This window comes from Piliocolobus tephrosceles, chromosome 2 (genome assembly GCF_002776525.5).
Source record: "Piliocolobus tephrosceles isolate RC106 chromosome 2, ASM277652v3, whole genome shotgun sequence".
In the NCBI taxonomy this organism is placed as follows: domain Eukaryota; kingdom Metazoa; phylum Chordata; class Mammalia; order Primates; family Cercopithecidae; genus Piliocolobus; species Piliocolobus tephrosceles.
In genome coordinates, this window is record NC_045435.1 from 158,808,887 (window position 1) to 158,830,238 (window position 21,352).

The 21,352-nt window shown below is 39.0% G+C and overlaps 1 protein-coding gene and 1 non-coding gene across 4 annotated transcripts in view; both read right to left on the minus strand.

The window, feature by feature from the left end:
- STAG1 (stromal antigen 1) overlaps nucleotides 1–21,352 on the minus strand; it is a 404,632-nt gene that overhangs the window by 83,967 nt on the left and 299,313 nt on the right. For all 3 annotated transcript variants that reach the window (XM_023187906.2, XM_023187905.1, XM_023187904.2), the window contains one exon: nucleotides 12,154–12,257. In XM_023187906.2, the coding sequence (XP_023043674.1) occupies nucleotides 12,154–12,257 (104 nt within the window). The remainder of the gene's footprint in view (nucleotides 1–12,153; nucleotides 12,258–21,352) is intronic.
- LOC111523385 lies at nucleotides 8,031–8,137 on the minus strand. Its single transcript, XR_002725510.1, has one exon. It is a non-coding gene; the product is annotated as a U6 spliceosomal RNA (small nuclear RNA).

The following is a 21,352-nucleotide window of genomic DNA, read 5'->3' on the forward strand; positions in this document are numbered from 1 at the left end:
AAAGTCAGAAAAGAATTAAAGGGTGTTGTGCTAAATTATAAATCCAAAATGTTACATATATTGATGAAGCACTGGCAAATAATATAACCAAATATTTAAGAGAGGCTTAATGACTGAAATAAATACATAAAAATTTATGCAAATTTTTACATAACATGCACTACTACTTTATCAAACAGCTAAAGTTTGGGCGAATTACTATCTGTTTATGTCAAATAAAAATATACACATTTTAATAAAACCATAGTTACCATTATTAAAATACTGAAACCAATCAAACCAAATTTTTCTAGGGTTTTAATCTCAACGTGTTAACAGAGATCTTCCTATGTTAAATATACACACACTTTTTAAAGTAATGCTTTTTAAATACCAACAGAAGTTAATATATTCTCACTTATTTTTAAAGCATATACTAATAATATCTCTGGATTCATTTACATTTAAGTCTCCTTGTAACTAAGCTCATAAATCTGTTATACAGCAATCAACAAAAAAGAGTATAGTCTGTGCTCATGGAACAAATTTAAGCTGATAATGCTCATCACTTTAGCCTGTATCCAACTTGTGAAACCACAGGTGACTCCAAAAATAAAAGATTAAAATGCAAGCTCAGTTTAACATAATAATTTCCCCTAAGTATTCTGCATTTTATTATCTTGAAGGGATTTGCCATCATAATGTCGAATGGTTTTACAGAACAGGAACATTCCAATATAAATTGCCACTTTATAAATGTGAACCCCAATGTTTAAGAATATGTGCAAGAAGTAATAGCACTGCCTATTTGTTGTTCAGTCTTTTTTTTAAAAAATTTTTATTTTTGAGACAGAGTCTTGCTCTGGAGTGCAGTGGCATGATCTTGGCTCCCTGCAACCTCTGCCTCCTGGGTTCGAGTGATTCTCCTGCGTCAGCCTCCTGAGTAGTTGGGACTATGGGTATGTGCCACCATGCCTGGCTAATTCTTGTATTTTTGTAGAGATGGGGTTTCACCATGTTGACGAGGCTGGTCTCAAACTCCTAACCTCAAGTTATCCACCACGCCCAGCCTTGTTGTTCAATCTTTTAAGCATATAAAATAATCACCTGTGAATGATCTACCAACCACTGTGTTTAGCTCTGCACAAAGCAATTAACGGAACTACATGTATGTCTAGGAATGTATTCAAGATATTGAAAAGTCTTGAAATTCATTTGACAATGTATGAAACGTCTAAGGATACTGATTTCAGGGAAATAGTTATTTTTGATGGCACGATCTTTTTATTTATTTATTTATTTATTTATTTATTTATTTATTTATTTATTTTTGAGACGAAGTCTCGTTGTGACACCCAGGCTGGAGTGCAATGGTGCGATATTGGCTCACTGCAACCTCCGCTTTGCTACCTGGGTTTGAGCGATTCTCCTGCCTTAGCCACCCAAGTGGCTGGGACTACAGGTGCGTACCACTACGTCTGGCTAAGTTTTGTATTTTTGGTAGAGACGGGTTTTCCCCATATTGGCCAGGCTGGTCTAACTCCTGACCGCAAGTGATCCGCCCACCTCGGCCTCTCAAAGTGCTAGGATTACAGGCGTGAGCCACTGCACCCAGCCTGAGTGATCATTTTGTTAGACACTCTACATACTTGAACTCATCTAGTCCTCAAAATACCTCTGAGGGGATAACAAAAATGGCATGACACCTATGATGAAGGAATCTGCCAATAATCTAACAAAATTGTACACATATTTTTCCTCTGACCTAGCAGTACCAATTCTATCTCCCCAACACACCTGATACAAGTAATGAGATATGCATACGATTATTCATTATTTCTTTTTTTTTTTTTTTTTCTGAGATGGAGTCTCGCTCTGTCGCCAGGCTGGAGTGCAGTGCTGCAATCTCAGCTCACCGCAACCTCTGACTCCCTGGTTCAAGAGATTCTCCTGTCTCAGCCTCCCGAGTAGCTGGGATTACAGGCACGCACCACCATACCCAGCTAATTTTTGTATTTTTAGTAGAGACGGGGTTTCATGTTAGCCAGGATGGTCTCAATCTCCCGACTTCGTGATCTGCCCACCTCGGCCTCCCAAAGTGTTGGGATTACAGGCGTGAGCCACCGTGTCCAGCTGATTATTCATTATTTCTAGTAGCAAAAGACTAGCAACAGTCCAAAAGACTGTGCATAGGTGAACTTTCAGTAGTGTATCCATCTAATAGACACTATATAGCCAGAAGAAAATGAAGACCTCCAAATAAAGATAAGAACTGATTTCCAGGATACACTGCTAAAAAAAGAAAGGTATAGAATAGTGTATAAAGTATACTATCTTTGGTAAAAGATTGGGGGTGAGTGGGTGGAATGGGAAATATGAATACATACATCTGTATGTGTACATGCCTTTAACTATTTGTGCAAAATGAAACACCTGAAGAATAAACCAGAAACGAATAAAAATGGTTACTAATAAGAATGAGGTGTAGAGAAAGGTATATAAATAAGACTTCTCTGACTACATCTTTTCACGTTTTTGACTTTTTAACAATGTAAATGTTTTACCTATTTCAAAAAAATTAATTTGGGAAGAAACTCATAAATTCGAAGAGGTAAAAACCCTGTTAGGCTAAATTTAGGTCAAACATCAAAATGAATGTATGATTTAAATGTATATACATATATATACATTTATTACTCTGTCTACTAAAAGTACCTAGCAGAAATCATAAGCAATTAACAGTAAGTACATCCTCTTAACTGAGTACCAGTATTTTAATCTTTAAATACTAATCTGTATTAAAAGGAACCATGGCTCATTGGAGAAATGGCTGATTCTTGTGCTAGTGTGGAATCTAAAATTCAAGTAAATCTCAATGATCCCTACCTTCCTTGTATTCATGCCCTTATACAACCTCTTCCTACAATGTATAAAGCTGACTTGTATAACCAATAGGATATTTTGAAAATGATACTGTGTAATTTTTGAGGTTATGTTATAAAAGATATGGCAGTGTCTACCTTATTCTTTTGGATCATTCACTCTAGGAAAAGTCAGCAGCCATGTCATGAAAACATTCAAACAGTCCTATAGAGAAACCCACATGGTGAAGCACTAAGATCTACCAATGCTCAGCACTAACTTGTAAGCCATTGTGGAAGTGGATTCTGCAATTCCAAGTCAAGTCTTCAGATACTAAAGACCAGGCTAACGTCTTGACTGCAACCCTATGGAAGACCCTAAGCCAAAAGAATAGTTAAGCTCTTCCAAAATTTCTGATCTACAGAAACTGTATGAGATAATAAAGGCTTATTATTTCACACATCTTTAACTTTGGAGTAATTTGTTACACTGCAATAGGTAACTACTCAAGCAGTAAAGGTAGAAAGTGAACTTGGGGCATCTTGTTTCCTAAGAAAGCAAGAAAGTAATTAAAAAAGAAGAAGATATGTGAAAAGAACAAGAAATTAGTATGAAGGGGCTTATCACTAGTCAAAGGTGGGACAGCACATAATTTAAAGACTATTAAGGAAAATTTTAGAAACATTCAAAAGCAGAACAATAACCATTAGCCCTGTCATTCTTGTTTCATTAATTCTCCTGCAGTATTTTTTTTTTTTTCCAAGGCATTTTAGGGCATATCCTTGCACATTTGTCCAAACACAGTTTGGAACTACATGGTTCATTTATATACAGATATTTTTCAATAAACATATTGGAAAATTTTTTGGAGATCTGCAACAATTAAAAAAAAACTTGCAGACAAGCCATGTAGCCTATTGGAAAACCAAAGCAAATTTAGATTCACCATGATGTATAAAATATATGTAGATATTTAACGTTCACTACTATAAAATATATACGAATCTATTGTAAGAACTTAACATTTATCAAAACTTACACACACACTTACAGGCTGCACATGGCACCATTCGCACATGACAGCAATGTGAATAAAGATATAGTATTATGGCTGGGAGTGGTGGCTCACGCCTGTAATCCCAGCACTTTGGGAGGCTGAGACAGACAGATCACTGGACATCAGGAGTTCAAGAGCAGTCTGGCCAACATAATGAAACCCCAACTCTAGTAAAAAATATAGGCCGAGCATGGTGGTTCACGTCTGTAACCCCAGCACTTTGGGAGGCTGAGGCGGGCAGATCATGAGGTCAGGAGATGGAGACCATCCTGGCTAACACAGTGAAATCCTGCCTCTACTAAAAACACATGCCTCTACTAAAAATTAGCCGGGCGTGGTGGCGGGCACCTGTAGTCCCAGCTACTCGGGAGGCCAAGGCAGGAGAAGGGCGTGAACCTGCGAGGCAGAGCTTGCAGTAAGCCGAGATCACACCACAGCACTCCAGCCTGGGCGACAGAGTGACTCCGTGTTTAAAAAAAAAAAAAAGGCTGGGTGCAGTGACTTACGCCTGTAATTCCAGCACTTTGGGAGGCCGAGATGGGTGGATCACGAGGTCAGGAGATTGAGACCATCCTGGCTAACACGGTGAAACCCCGTCTCTACTAACAATACAAAAAATTAGCCGGGCGCAGTGGCCGGCGGCGCCTGTAGTCCCAGCTACTCAGGAGGCTGAGGCAGGAGAATGGCCTGAACTCGGGAGGCGGAACTTGTAGTGAGCCGAGATCGTGCCACTGCACTCCAGCCTGGGGGACAGAGTGAGACTCCGTCTCAAAAAAAAAAAGAAAAAAAATACAAAAATTAGTGGGGTGTGGTGGCACACGCATGTAATCCCACCTGCTCGGGAGGCTGAGGCAGGAGAATCGCTTGAACCCGGGAGGCAGAGGTTGAAGTGAGCAGAGATCACACGACTGCACTCCTGCCTGGGTAACAGAGCGAGACTCCATCTCAAAAAAAGAAAAAAAAGATATAGCATTAATCATAACTGTACAGAATCAACTATAGTAAACATTCCACTACAATAATATTGTACACATCTACTGTTGCTGTTGCAGTGAGCTCAAGTATTGCCAAATATTTACTAAAAAAGTCCCATGACACTAATCATCTTCACATGAACAGTTGGTCTCTTCAGTGAATTGTGTATCACAGTCAAAAGTGATCTTGTGGTTCTCACTTATCATGTTTAGTGCAATACCATAAACCCTGAATAACATCATGGGACCCATATGTGCTACTAGTGATGCTGGAAGTGTTCCCAAGAAGCAGAGAAAAGTTATTACAAGACAAAATCTAAAGAAAAAAATTAAATTGCTTGATATGTCTGCAGCTATAGTTGCCCACCATTTCAAGATAAATGAATCCAGTACACGGACTATTGTAAAAAAAAAAAAAAAAAATTTCGTAAAGCCATCACTGCTATACTCTCAGGTGCAAAAACCATTGTACCTTTTCCAAAATACCTTTTTATTTCACATTAAAAGTACAGCTTATATATGGGTGCAGAATTGCTACAAAAAAGGCACACCTATACTCATATGATTCAAAAAGAGTAAAGTCATATAATGACAACTTAAAGCAAACAGAAAGTGAACGTTACAAAGCTGGAGAATTTAAAGCCAGCAAAGGATAGTTTGATAATTTTAGAAAGAGGTTTCACTTTAAAAACGTTAGGAGAACAGGAAAAACAGTTTCTGCTGACCAAGAGGCAGCTGACCAGTCTTCAAGATGCCATTAAGAAAATCGCTCAAGAGAAAGGATATCTGCCTGCACAGGTTTTTAATGCAGATCAAAGTGCCCTACTCTGGGGGAAAAAAAAATGCCACAAAGGACACTTATTAGTAAGGAAGAGAAGTGAGCACCACTTTAAAGCAAGAAGAAATAACATTAATCTACTCATTTGTGCAAATGAAGCTGGGTTTATGATCAGGACTGCCCTTATCTGTAAAGCTGCTAACCCTCAAAAGCCTTGAAGGGAAATGATAAACACCAGCTGCCAGTCCTTTTGGCCAGTAATGTGTAACAAGGAGGCCTGGACAACAAAAACCCCTTTTCTGGACTGGTTTCCACTGACGCTTTGTCCCTGAAGCCAGCAAGTACCTTGCCAGTAAGGGACTGCCTTTTAAAGTTCTTCTGATAATGGACAATGCCCCTGACCAACCAGAATCCAGTAAGTTCAACGCCACAGGCATCAAAATGGTCTACTTGCTTCTAAACACAATATCTCTAAATCAGCCTACAGATCAGGGGTTCATAGAACCCTTAAAAGTCATTAAACATAGTACTCAATGGAAAAGACTGTCAACACTATTGAAGACAACCCTGCTAGAATATCATGAAAGTCTGGAAGAATTGTACCACCGAAAATGCCATTGTTGTTCTAAAGTCATCAAGTCCCCCCAAAAATAAATACCTGTTGGAGAAAACTGTGTCCAGACATTATGTACGATTTCACAGAACTTATGACAGAACCAATTAAGAAAAACATCAGGCCGGGCGCGGTGGCTCAAGCCTGTAATCCCAGCACTTTGGGAGGCCGAGACGGGCGGATCACGAGGTCAGGAGATCGAGACCATCCTGGCTAACACGGTGAAACTCCGTCTCTACTAAAAAATACAAAAAACTAGCTGGGCGAGGTGGCGGGCACCTGTAGTCCCAGCTACTCGGGAGGCTGAGGCGGGAGAATGGCGTAAACCCTGGAGGCGGAGCTTGCAGTGAGCTGAGATCCGGCCACTGCACTCCAGCCCGGGCGACAGAGCAAGACTCCGTCTCAAAAAAAAAGAAAAAGAAAAACATCAGATATTATGGTTATAGTATAAAATGCGGGGAATGAAAGACTTCAAGATATAGATCTTAGAGAAATTAGAGAGCAAATAGACACCAGCCAGGAATGATGGCTCACGTCTGTAATCCCAGCACTTCGGGATGCCAAGGTGGGAGAATCACCTGAGGTCAGGAGTTCGAGAGAAGCCTGGCCAACATGGTGAAACCCCGTATCTACTACAAACACAGAAAATTAGCTGGGCATGGTGGCACATGCCTGTAAAACCCAGCTACTCCAGAGGCTGAGGCAGGAGAATTGCTTGAACCCATGAGGCAGAGGATGCAGTGAGCCCAGAGAGCATCACTGCACTCCAGCCCGGGTAACAGAGTGAGACTCTTGTCTCCAAAAAAAGGCTGAGAGAGGTGGCTCACACCTGTAATCCCGGCACTTTGGGAGGCCGAGACGGGTGGATGACCTTAAGTCAGGAGTTCAAGAGACCAGCCTGGCCAACATGGCGAAATCCTGTGTCTACTAAAAATACAAAAATTAGCTGGGCGGGTGGCGAGCACATGTAATCCTTGCTACTTGGAAGTCTGAGACAGGAGAATCGCTTGAATCTGGGAGGCGGAGGTTGCCGTAAGCCGAGATCACGCCACTGCACTCCAGCCTGGACAAGAGTGAAACTCTGTCTCAAAAACAAAAAAGACACTACACCAGAGGAACTAATAGAGGATGACTTGATGGAGTGCTTCTGAAGTGGTGCCAGATGATGAGGAAGAAAATGCTGAAGAAGGGGGGTGCCTAAATTAACATTAGCTAATTTGGCAGAACAGTTCCAATTATTCAAGACTGCTTTTGCTTCTTTGGTGACGCAGACCCTTATATTACGAGGGCACTGAAATTAAAGCAAATAGTGGAAGGAGGATTGGTATCACACAGAAACATTGTTAGAGAAATGAAAAAAGCAAAAAGACAGAAATTACAATGTATTTCTGTAAACAGAGTGCACCTGCCTCTCCTTCCATCTCCATCTCTTCTGCTTCTGCCACTGGAGACAGCAAGGGAAAAACCCTCTTCCTCCTCCTCCTCAGTGTACTCAATGTCAAGATGTCAAGGATGAAGACTTTTATGTTGATCCAGTTAACAAATAGTAAATATATTTTCTCTTCCTTATGATTTTCTTAAAAATTTTTTCTCCTCTGGCTTACTTTATTGTAAGAATACAGTGTAAAACACATATTACATACAAAATGTGTTAATCCATTGTTTGTGCTAACAGCTTTAAGGCTTCTCATCATTTAGGCTACTAGTAGGCTACAGCAGTTAAGTTCTGGGGGAATCAAAAGTTACATGTGAATTTTTAAAGTTTTAAGATTCATAAAATGTTTCATAAATTTGCATGTCATCCTTGCACAGGGGCCATGCTCTTCTTCTCTGTATTGTTCCAAATTCAGTATATCTGCTGCCCAAGTGAGCACACGTGGAGTTTTGACTGTGCAGGTCAGTGCCACTAACTCCTGCATTGTTCAAGGGTAAACAGTATATAATTTCACCCTTAAATATTTCAGTATATGTCTCTAAGAGATGAGGACCACTATAATTCCTCTGCTTTTATTTTTAAGTATGAAGGATTACTGTAGGGATTATAATATACATTTTTAACTTATAACTGACTTCAGGTTGATATTGAATTAATTATAATAAAACAGAGCAATTTTGCTCCAATATAGTTCCATATCTTTTTCCCTTTTGTGTTACTCTTGTCAATATATTTATGTTATAATCTCAACACTATAGTGCTATCACTATTGATTTAAATAGGGGTATCCAATTTGTTGGCTTCCCTGGGCCACAATGGAAGAACAATTGTCTGGGGCCACACATAAAATACATTACCACTAACGACAGCTGAAGAGCTTAAAAAAAAAAAAAAAAAAAAACCAGCAAAAATATCTCATAATCTTTTAAGACAGTTTACAAATTTGTGTTGGGCTGCATTCAAAGCCGTCCTGGGCCACATGCAGCCTGTGGGCCATAGGTTAGACAAGCTTGATTTAAGTAATTTCATGTTCTTTCAAAGAAATTAAGAGAAGGAAACAGACACACACACATACACACACACACACACACACACAGCCTTTTACCTTTTACATCCACTCACATACTTACCATTTCAGATTTACGCTCTTCCCTTTTTTTGGAGACAGAGTCTTACTCTGTCACCCAGGCTAGAGTGCAGTGGGGTGATCCTGGCTCACTGAAACTTCTGCCTCCTGGGTTCAAGCAATTCTCCTGTCTCAGCCTCTTGAGTAGCTGGGATTACCACAACCAGTTAATTTTTGTAATTTTAGTAGAGATGGGGTTTCATCATGTTGGCCAGGCTGGTCTTGAACTCCTGACCTTAAGTAATCCACCTGCCTCAGCCTCCCAAAGTGATAGGATTACAGGTGTGAGCCACCGCATCCAGCCCATTCCTTCTTTTTCCATTCCTTCTTGTGGATTCGTTTTATCATCTTATGGTATTCTTTATGGCTTGAAGGACTCTTTTTTCTTTTCTTTTTTTTTTTTTGAGTTGGAGTGTTGCTCTGTTGCCCAGGCTGGAGTGCAGCTGCAACATCTTGGCTCACCACAACCTCCGTTTCCCAGGTTCAAGAGATTCTCCTGCCTCAGCCTTCCGAGTAGCTGGCACTACAGATATGTGCCACCATGCCTCGCTAATTTTTGTATTTTTAGTAGAGATGGGGTTTCACCATGTTGGCCAGGCTGGTCTCGAACTCCTGACTTTGTGATCCACCCGCCTCAGCCTCCCAAAGTGCTGGGATTACAGGCGTGAGCCACTGCATCCGGCTGAAGGACTTCTTCTAGTATTTCTGGTATGGCAGATCTAGCAACACATTCTCCAAATTTCTCCTTTCTGTTTCTCTGGTAATGGTTTTTTACCCTTCATCTTTGGAAGACAATCTTATTAAATTTATAATTCGTGGTTGGCCATTTTGTTGACTTTCATTGAATATGTCATTCCACTGTCTTCTGGGCTCCACTGTTTCTGATAAGCTAACTTTTAATCCTATTGGTACTGCTCTCTACATTAGTTGTTTATCTCTTGTTGCTTTCAAGATTTTTTGTCTTTGTCTTTTAACAACGTGACTATGTTGTGTCTACATGTGGAACTTTTGTGTTTATTTTACTTGGGTTTTGTTAAGCTTCTTGAATCTGTAGATTGTCTCTCACTAAATTTGGGAGGTTTTCAGTGATTTCTTCAAGTATTTTTTCTGCCTCTATCCCTCTCTCCTTTCCTTCTGGGACTCCCATTATACATACTTCAGTGCACATGATGGTGTTCCACACATTTCTGAGGCTCTGATAATATTTCTTCAATCTTTTTTCTTCTCTGTTCTTCAGAATGGATTTCTATTAATCTTCATGTTTTTCTATTGTTTCTTTCATCATCTTAAATCTGCTAATTAACTTATTCAGTTAATTTTAAATTTTTGCATTGTACTTCTCACCAGAAATTCCATTTGGGTTTTCATAAACCCAATTCCAGTTGGGTTTTCATTATTTCCATAATATGGAAAACCCAAATTCCATATTGGGTTTTCATATATATGAGATTCTCTACTTCTTGTTTTCATATTTTCTTGTAATTCTTTGAATATATTCATTAAAAGGCCTCTGAAGTCTTTGCCTGCTAAATCCAACATACAGGCCTACTGAGAAGCCATTTCTATAGTCTGCTTCTTTTCCCTGAGTATGGTCACATTTTACTGTTTCTTTGCATGGTTGTAGTTTTTCTTGAAAGTAGACATTTTTGGATAATACAGTAACTAAGGATTTTAATTGTGTTTTGCTTTTTTTGTTTTGTTTTGAGACAGAGCCTTGCTCTGTCACCCAGGCTGAAAGGCAGTGGCATGATCTCGGCTCCCTGCAACCTCTGCCTCCGGGTTCAAGTGATTCTCCTACTTCAGCCTCCCAAGTAACTGGGACTACAGGCCCTTGCCACCCTGCCCAGCTCATTTTTGTATTTTTAGTAGAGATGGGGTTTCACCATGTTGGCCAGGCTGGTCTTGAACTCCTGACTTCAAGTGATCCCCCACCTCGGCCTCATAAGTGCTGGGATTACAGGCATGAGTCACCGAATCTGGAGGATTTCAATTTTTAACTATAGATTTTAATTTTTTGTAATTATAAAAGTTTCCAGTTTTTTAAAGGGAATCTTTAACGTAAACTGAATAATCTGTTTCCTCCATAGTGAGTTACTTCTGCTATCTCTGCTCAGAATTTTTATTCTTACTTTTGTTTTTTAGCCTGTCTTCCTAGGAGTCCTAGTTGTGTTTGAATAAATTAGTAGTCAACCAATCATTTGGGCAGAAGTTGTGTTCAAATATTGCAATATTTGTGGCTTCAATCAGGCTTCCACCCCTCTGAGAAATGATCTGTTGTTGGTTAGGGAGCATGTTCAAAGTTCACCCAGTTCTTAGATTTTGCTTGACTTTTACTTTCCATTAATGTCTCTAATGTTTCCTAGTCAGCCAGGGATGTATGGAGAGCACAGCTAATCCTTTTATAGCATTCTCATTTCTAAGATTTGGCAGTTAAATTTTCGGCTGGTCCAGTACTCTTACCACAACCCCAGATTATTGAACCTGTAGGTTTTTCCTGTTTGTTTCTACCAAGTTCACTACTTCTAATTAACAAAAGCTGTGGGCTTTTATTACTTGTCCATGTTGAATCCATTCTCTCTGACAGGAAAGCTTAGGGTTTTTGCACCCAGTGCCACTCTGGTAACAAACTACAGATCTTACTGACCGAGCGTGGGGGTACATGTGTATTGACAAGAAGGCCACAGACTTCCACTGCTTTTATCTGAAGCTCTATCAGTTTTTCAGGAAAAAATATTTCCCAATGTGTGTGTGTGTGTGTGTGTTTTAATCTCTGGTGAATTTCCAGAGCCCTGATGTAATGTTTTTGACAATACATTCTAGTTTTTTTATACTTGCTTTTTGCGGACAGATTTGCCTATCTCTTCAAACCAACAGAGCCAGGAGTCTCTTCATCTATGATTATCTCAACTCATCTCTAATATAAATACCTCTATTATTAGTCCCATATTACAGATAAGGAAACTAAGACATAGAAAAATCATTAATCTATCTCAAGATTATGTAGCTGCTAAATAGAAGAACTTGCAAACTAGGCATTTTGCTTCCACAGCCTTTAGGTACTTTTTTTTTTTTAATGGATATAAAAATCCTTAAAATACCATATAAGTACAACAACAGAAGCAGGTATAGGTGCTACAGGAGCATGAAGCAAAGAATCTATTTTTGGAAACTGAGTATAGCAGATAGGATATAAAGATGAAGCACCATAGTCCATCATTTATAAAAATACCATGTTTTTAGGGATACAAATATCAGTAAAATTTCCAAATATTTAAGACAGTTAATTGCATTAAAAACCTTTTAGTAGATTTCTCACTAATTTAACTTACTCTCTTGCCAGTACCCCTTCCCACCGGAGGATGTGCCTCAGCAGCTTGACGAATTGTACAAACCATTAGCTCTATAAGAGCACTCTCTTGACGATCAGACATTGCTAAAGTAAAACAAAATACATGAGCATGAGTAGACAGTTTTACAATAACCATGTATTAAAAACGAACACATTATAAAAAAACTGAAAACATTCTATTACTGCTTATTTTAAAGACTAAAGCTCTGTACTTTGCTATTTCTTTTTTTTTTTTTTTAAAGTAATTATGTGCTTGCTGTCATAAGTCAAACAGGAAAGAGATACAAAGTAAAGAATAAAAGGATAAACTCTGGTTTCTTCTAATGCTACCTTTCTGAGTTAGGCAATTCTAAAATTTTACTGTGTTTCCTTCTACATAATTTCAAAACTCATATAATAGGACTTTTTTTAATAAAAAAAGGCTATGCCGTATGTTTTTAAAAACAGTTAATATTTTTCAAGTCAATATACACATATAATAATTATCTTAATAAATTACTATCTAATGTATGTACCATAATTTAGTCAGCCTTCTACTTATGGTCATTCAAATAATTTCCTGATTTTTGACACGGAACAATGCTTCAATAAACATCATTAATAGACATATATTTATGCAACTAATACATTTATTTCTGTACAATAATTCTCCAAAGAATAACGGATTCAAATGGTAAGATCTTGATACTGAGAAATCATAAGATTATTTATTATAATGTATATCCCCAACTGCAATGTTATGAATGTTTGGTTCCTTATATCCCTGTGAACACTAGATGTTAATAAACCATTTTAATTTTTGTCAGTCCAATGGTTGATAAGGGGTATTTGGTTATCATTTTGCTCCTTCCTATCTACTAATTAGTTAAGTGGAATATATTTTCTATTTTTCCCTAAGATTTGTCTATGTTTATTCTTCACCTGTTTTTGTGCTACTATTCACCTTTCTTATCAATTTGAGAACTCTTGTATGGTAGGGGTAGTACTTTTTAACCTTTTGAATGATGCAAGTATTTTCTCCCGGTTTGTCATTTGTTATCAGACACTTTATGGTATCTTTTGTCAGACAGAAATTGTTATTTATTTATTTATTTATTTTGAGATGGTGTCTCACTCTGTCGCCTAGGCTGGAGTGCGGTGGCTGGATCTCAGCTCACTGAAACCTCCGCCTCCCGGGTTTATGCCATTCTCCTGCCTCAGCCTCCCGAGTAGCTGGGACTACAGGCGCCTGCCACCATGCCTGGCTAGTTTTTTGTATTTTTTTAGTAGAGACGGGGTTTCACGCTGTTAGCCAGGATGGTCTTGATCTCCTGACCTCGTGATCTGCCCGTCTCAGTCTCCCAAAGTGCTGGGATTACAGGCTTGAGCCACCTCGCCCGGCCAGAAATTGTTAATTTTTAAAAAGTCACATCTGTCTCCTTTTGTTTTATGGCTTCCAGGTTTCTTGTACTGCCTTCAAAGATCTCTCTGTCCTGGAGGTTACACTAATATGTTCTTCATTTTCTTCTAATTTATTTCGTCTTTTGCTGTCTCATGTGCTCGCTTGCTCTTTTGCTCTTCCTTCCTTTCACTTTTTCCGTCTCTCTTGCTTTGGTATTTTTAACCTATTTGGCATTTATTTCTGACGATAGTAGGTGGGCCTGTTGATTCCCAGCAAATAGCCAGTTGTCTCCACCACTGTTAAACCAGATTTCCCTTTTTAATTTAAATGTCATTTTTAAACATGGTTCAGGTATTTTTGGATTCTTTAGTTTCACTAATCTATTTGTATATTTCTATGACAATACTTTACTGCTTTGATTATACTAGACCTATGGAGTAATTTGTTATAACTTAATATGTAACTTAATTCAACCAACTTGAATATATAAGCAAGTTTCCCTTATCTAGCCCTTTTTCTAAAATTTTGTGTAATTTCTATAATGCTAATAGCAATTAATTTATTAAGAATTTTCTATGTCTAAAGCACTGTCATAAGTGGCTTATATTTAATAACTTGTTTTATCCGCAAAACATTTCCAAGATATAGGAACTAATATTTTCACTTTACAGACAGGAAAATGAGCCACAGAGAGATGCACTTAGTTAGTAGTAGAGCTAATATATGAACTCAGGTAGTTTGACTCCAGAGTCAGTTCTTTTAAGCACTATGCTATACTGTCTTTTCAACATAAGTTTAAAATTCTATACAAATTTTGAAATCATTTTGCTTAGTTAGTTCCTATTCACCATACCTCCCAGAACTCTCACTCACTGGAATTATGACTAGTACCATGAAAAAAAAAAAAAAAAAAGACCTTTTCAGCTCGAAATACAATATAGCTTTTCACTTTTGAGATCTTAAGTCATTTAATTAAAACTATGGTTTCCTTCACATAGACTCTATACTTTCATGAATCCATTTAAAAAAAATTTTTTTTTTTTTTTTTGAGATGGAATTTCACTCTGTCACCCAGGCTGGAATGCAGTGGGGCGATCTTGGCTCACTGCAACCTCTGCCACCTAGGTTCAAGCGATTCTCCTGCCTCAGCCTCCCAAGTAGCTGGGATTACAGGCGGCTGCCACGGTGCCTGGCCGATTTTTGTAGTTTTAGTAGAGATGGAGTTTCATCATCTTGGCCAGGCTGATCTTGAACCCCTGACCTTGTGATTCACCCATCTTGACCTACCAAAGCACTGGGATTACAGATGTGAGGCACTGCGCCCAGCCTGCTTTTTTGAGACAATCTTGCTCTGTCGCCCAGGCCAGAGCATGATCTCAGCTCATGGCAACCTCCGCCTCCCAGGTTCAAATGATTCTCCTGCTTTAGCCTCCTGAATAGCTGGGATTACAGGTGTGCCACTACACCTGGCTAATTTTTGTATTTTTAGGAGAGTCGAGATTTTACCATGATGGCCAGGCTGGTCTCAAACTCTTGACCTCAAGTGATCCACCGGCCTCAGCCTCCCACAGTGCTGAGATTCCAAGCATGAGTCACCACACTTGGCCTCATTCTTACGTATTTTTAAACTCAGCAATTTTTTTGTTGTTGTTTTTTTTGGAGGTGGAGTCTCACTCTGTCACCCAGGCTGGAGCGCAGTGGCGTGATCTTGGCTCACTGCAACCTCTTACCTCCTGGGTTTAAGCGATTCTCCTGCCTCAGCTTCCCAAGTAGCTGGGATTACAGGCATGTGCCACCACACCCAGCTAATTTTTGTATTTTTAGTAGAGACAGGGTTTCACCATGTTGGCGTGGCTGGTCTCGAACTCCTGACCTCAGGCGATCCACCCACCTTGGCCTCCCAAAGTGCCAGACTACAGGCATGAGCCACTGTGCCCAGCCTTAAACTCAGATTTTGATAATTCGAATAGTTTAGTTCTATCTTTCTCCCTCCCTCTGTATACTTATTTATATTGAAGACCAGTAGATGCAGGTATTATAGACACAGAACAAGGTATAAATTTTTTAAGAATTCAATTAACTTACAAAGGTTTAAAAGTTTGCATTGATTATTTTAAACTAAGTTGGAGCAAAATCAAGGAAAAGGCAAAAAAGATACAACGACATCTTGTTCTTTATTCTGTACCAAAATTATCCTATAAAAATATGTATGTACATCTTAATTCCGTGTTTTAACAATTGTCTTAAAAAAAAAAAAAAAAAAAAAACATGAACTTTAGCTTATCTTAGGAAAAACAAATGAAACATCGGCTTGTCCATCTGTACCCAAATGATCCAATGCCTAGTAATACAAAAAAAGCTTTTTGCTCAATAACAACTAAAGTTCTATTTTTATGATTTCAGAAATTCATACTTCTTCACACTTGGTTGCAGCTAAAGGAAGTACAAGGCTACCTATGAACTAAATGCATTGTCTGTTATTTAGGAAGAAAATATAGTCTTATGGAAAGTGAAGCAGGACAGAACAACTTATCTCAAGAATAGAAACATTCTCCCATTATTGTGGGAGTAAAATCCACAGTAGAGTTGAAGTATAACTCAATGTTGCACACTGTTCAATTCCATCAATTTTGTTACTTTATCATTTGAAGCCATCCATTTAGAAATTTTCTCTGAACGGGGAGATAAGGTAAACTGAAAAGCAGTTGAAATTTAATCGAAATTCCTTTTGGGATATGACAGCAAAACCACATAATAAAATTGAAAGCAAATAAGCCTTAAGCCACGGACAAGAGCCAAACAGTTACACTGATTGAAACAAATGGGTAGCTGTTCATGGTACAAACTGTCATTTCAACTTTCTAACACAACATATAACTATATAACTTTCTACAACACAGCATCTCCATTTCCTCACTATTGATTTTAGTCTTATCGCCTTGAACTGTGGTATCATTGAATATATATAGTATCACTGAATCATGCTTTAAAATCACCAATGATCTAAATCATCACAAAATGATTTGTGTAGCCTTTTTTTCTCCTCTGCAATATATATTATGAACTATGGCTCTCTTGAACATCCTCTTTACTGGGCTTGCAAAGGTTATAATTATCTCTTATCCTTTTCATAGTTAGGTAGAACTCTCATTCTTTCTCACTCTTCCTGCTTTCGTCTCCTATCGAATCTTTAACTCAGCCATGGGCTCTTTCCCTCTTTATAAGTCATCTCCTTCTTTTATATTTTTACCATCATTCCTCACAGAGACCACTGCAATGATTATGTATTCTTCCAAACAACGTCTATGAAAGGCATTTTTCTTAAAATATGAATTGGATCACATTATTCCCCTGTTTAAAATCTTCAAAAGCACCTTATTACATTTAGGATGCGATAAATTCACTTATAAACTAAAATGCTCTATATCATCTGACTTCTGCTTCTATTACATCTTGTATCATTGGTTCATTATGTTCCAGCTATTGCATCTCCTAGAACATAACATCATTCATGTTTCAGATACTTTGAAATTGTTATTTCCTCTATGTAGATAGCTCTTTTATGACACTTTCCCTGTCTGGTCCCTTATCGTTTAGTTTCTTTTCTTTTCTTTTTTTTTTTTTTGAGATGGAGTCTCGCTCTGTTGTCCAGGCTGGAGTGCAGTGGCACGATCTTGCCTGCCGGGTTCCTGTGATTCTCCTGCTTCAGTCTCCTGAGTAGCTGGGATGACAAGGCGCGTGCCACCACACCCAGCTAATTTTTTGGATTTTTAGTAGAAATAGGGTTTCACCATGCTGGCCAGGCTGGTCTCGAATTCCTAACCGCAAGTGATCTGCCGGACTTGGCTGCCCAAAGTGCTAGGATTAAAGGCATGAGCCACCGTGCCTGGCTGCCTTATCATTAAGTTTCTTGGCTCACAGGTGGCCTGCTCAGGAAGGTCTTCCATCAGGATTCAATCTAAAGATAGATCTCCTATAATTAACCACCAAAGCTAATAACTAACTCTTGAAATTATTTTGAATATTTACTCAATTTTGGTCTGCCTTTCCCAGGAGAATGTAAGCTCCATATTGGCAGTGAGCTCATCTAGTGTAACACTCTATGCTCAGCACTTAGCATAATATTTGACTCATATAGTCAATAAATATATTTAAATTATTAATAAATTCATAATTCCTGCTTTTAAGAATCTTATTATTTATAGCTATTTCATTCATCAACTGGATTACAGAATTTTAATACTAGAAATGACCAAAGAAGATTATCTAGTTAAAGTTTCTCAGCCGGGTGTGGTGGCTCATGCCTGTAATCCCAGCACTTTGGGAGGCCGAGGCAGGCAGATCACTTGAGGTCAGTAGTTCGTGACCAGCCTGGCCAACATGGTGAAACCCATGTCTAATAAAAATACAAAAATTAGCCAGGCGTGGTGGTGGGCGCCTGTAATCCCAGCTACTAGAGAGGCTGACACATGAGAATCACTTGAACCTAGGAGGTGGAGGCTGCAATGAGCCGAGATCCGCCACTGCACTACAGCCTGGGTGGGAAAGCGAGACTCAGTCTCAAAAAAAAAGAAAAAAAAAAAAAAAACCACAAAAAAATAAAAAATAAAGTTTCTCATTTTACAGTTTAAGAAGCTGAGATCCAGAAGTTACATGATTTGGTTATGATCTTGTTACCTGGTGGCAGAGCTGTTGACAAGAACCAGATCCTCACATTACACTAAAAATTTATTCAGCAACTTGATTTTTCTGTAAAACACTCCCTGACACATACACACACACCCCCACCCATAAAAACACTGTAAGACAGTCTTAAGGCCACTGTGATTTAAACTGATATTGGTAGTCTGTCACAGTGTGTCTATTTTCCCAAAATTTAGTCCTACATCTTCAACTGCTAACTAGAGCCTTCTCCACTGGAATTCTAACACATTACACCTATCTAAAAAATTACTTTAAAAAAAAGTTACTGGTAGCATTTTGTTATAAAATACAGCAAAATACTAGCACAGAAAATTAACTTAGATGCCACTCCGTGCCAGAGCTTATATGTGGTATGCATGTGGTACAACATGTCTACAGATAAAATGTATTAAAAAAATTAAGCCATTATGTAGATAAAGTTTTGCAACTGTTATGCCTAATTTCCTAGACTCTGCCTACCTAGATTCAATCAGTAAAACTGTGGTTGACTTTTAAAACTGTTCCCATCTGGTAAGTTACTTTTCTACCTAAGACCAACCAACCAAACCCAAGCCAAGCCAAACTAACCTTTTGACCGGCAGTTAAAAAAAACCACTGTAAACAGAATTTAAACCACAATGAAACACCTAATAGTATATATTTTAACAAGTAAAATGCACCTAGAGCACCTTCATGACTAAAAGACTTAGTAATTATTATTTACTGACTTATACATCTTATTAACATGAGAGAAAGTTAACAATACCAAAGCATACTATCTTGTCTCTTCTTTTTATATATATATTTGTTTATTTTTGGAGACCGAGTCTCACTCTGTTGCCCAGGCTGGAGTGCAGTGGCACGATCTTGGCTCACTGCAAGCTTCATCAACCGGGTTCACGCCATTTTCCTGCCTCAGCCTCCAGAGTAGCTGGGACTACCGGCAACCGCCACCAGGATGGCTAATTTTTTGTATTTTTAGTAAAGACGGGGTTTCACCATGTTAGCCAGGATGGTCTTGATCTCCTGACCTTGTGATCCACCCACCTCGGCCTCCCAAAGTGCCGGGATTACAGGCGTGAACCACCGCACCTGGCCCTTAATTTATGTTCTTTGCCTTCCTTCTCCTTGGAAATAACCTTATAGAACATGGGGTGATATACAGAAAATGAGTTGGAATAAGGAATGAGAAGCTCTAACTTATTCTGGCAATTTTATGACTACAAACAAGGTAAGGAAAATGAATGGAACCTACCATTGAATACTAACCTGAGGCCCTTTACTCAAGTGTTAAGGCACTAGACATTAGAGGGAAATTGATTTTTATCAGGGAGAATATTAAGGTTAGTTAGAAACAGAATGTGTAAGCTGGGGAGTAGTGGTGGCTCACGCCTGTAATCTCAGCACTTTGGGAGGCTGAGGCAGGAGGACTACTTGAGCCCAGGAGTTTGAGACCAGCTTAGGCAACATGGCAAAACCCCATCTCTACTGAAAATACAAAAAATTAGGCATGGTGGTGCACGCCTGTAGTCCCAGCTACTTGGGAGGCTGAGGTCAGAGGATTGCTTAAGCTGAGGAGGCAGAAGTTGCAGTGAGCCGAGAATCACATCACTGCACTCCAACCTGGGCAACAGAGCGTATGTTCATAGTCCTGTGATCACAAAAGTGAAGGGAATTCAAAATACATTGGACAGTTTCACCTAGTGAGCAGAGGGCCCTGTCAACTTAACAACAGGACCATCTTCTTCTTTTTTTTTTGAGATGAAGTCTCGCTCTGTTGCCCAGGGTGGAGTGAAGCAGCGAGATCTCAGCTCACTGCAATCTCTGCCTCTAGGGTTTAAGTGATCCTCCTGCCTCAGCCTCTCGAGTAGATGGGATTACAAGCGCCTGCCACCAAACCTAGCTACTTTTTGTATTTTTAGTAGAGACGGGGTTTCGCCATGTTGGCCAGGCTGGTCTTAAACTCCTGACTTCAGGTGATCCACCTACCTCAGCCTCCCAAAGTGCTGGGATTACTGGCGTGAGTCATCACGCCTGGTCTAGGGCCACTTTCTTACTAAGGATACATGGAGTGAAAAACCATGTGCAAATAAAGTAAATAACAATTACAGCTAGAGACAAATATAGCATAATAAGCTCTTCCTTGAAAGGTCTGAGAAAAGTCTGGGAAGAATTTGTATCATACATAGTAAATAAGAAAAATATTTTTAGTTTAGAAGAGGCATTTTGGACCAGTTTACCAGTATGTATCTAGGTTTAACACAAACTTGTTTCTCTCACTGAATTATGTCAAAGCCAGAATAGATAATACAAATTAGTATCACTACTTGGAAGGAACACCGGGGGATGCTCATTCTCCCAGTAATCTGTATGGGCAGTCTACTGCAGAGGATGGCTCATTATGCTCTTGTAATATTTCAAAAGGATGAACCACACAGAAGGATACAGGAAGCAGAAAAGGGACTCAATAGAACACTATCTTTCTTAATCTTCACAGCTATATAAGGTACACAAGGAAATAATCTCTGTTATAGAAAAAGGCAAACTAAGGATCAGAAAATTTGAGGACATAAGTAACAAGAGACAGAGTTAAAAATCTGAATTAATATTTCTTTAGATTCTGGCCAGACGCGGTGGCTCACGCCTGTCATTCAAGCACTATGGTAGGCCAAGGTGGGAGGATCACCTGAGGTCAGGAGTTCAAGACCAACCTGGTCAACATGGTGAAATCCTGTCTCTAATAAAAGTACAAAAATTAGCTGGGTGTGGTGGCATGTGCCTGCAGTCCCAGCTACTCAGGAGCCTGAGGCAGAAGAATCACATGAATCCGGGAGGCAGAGGTTGCAGTGAGCCGAGAATGTGCCACTGCACTCCAGCCTGGGTGACAGAGCAAGACTCAATCACACACACAAAAAATTTTCTTTTGATTCTGAAGACCATGTTCAATCTACTGTGGGCCTTACATCAAGGCATCACTCACCTTCTAAGGCTGTTGTATGAATTATATGAGTTACCAGTCCTTTAAAGTACTACTGTGGGCTAGTTTGAAAACCTAACCATACACAGGAAAAAGCATTTCTAGTTCTAACAAGCTAATATGCATATAAGCTTTTAC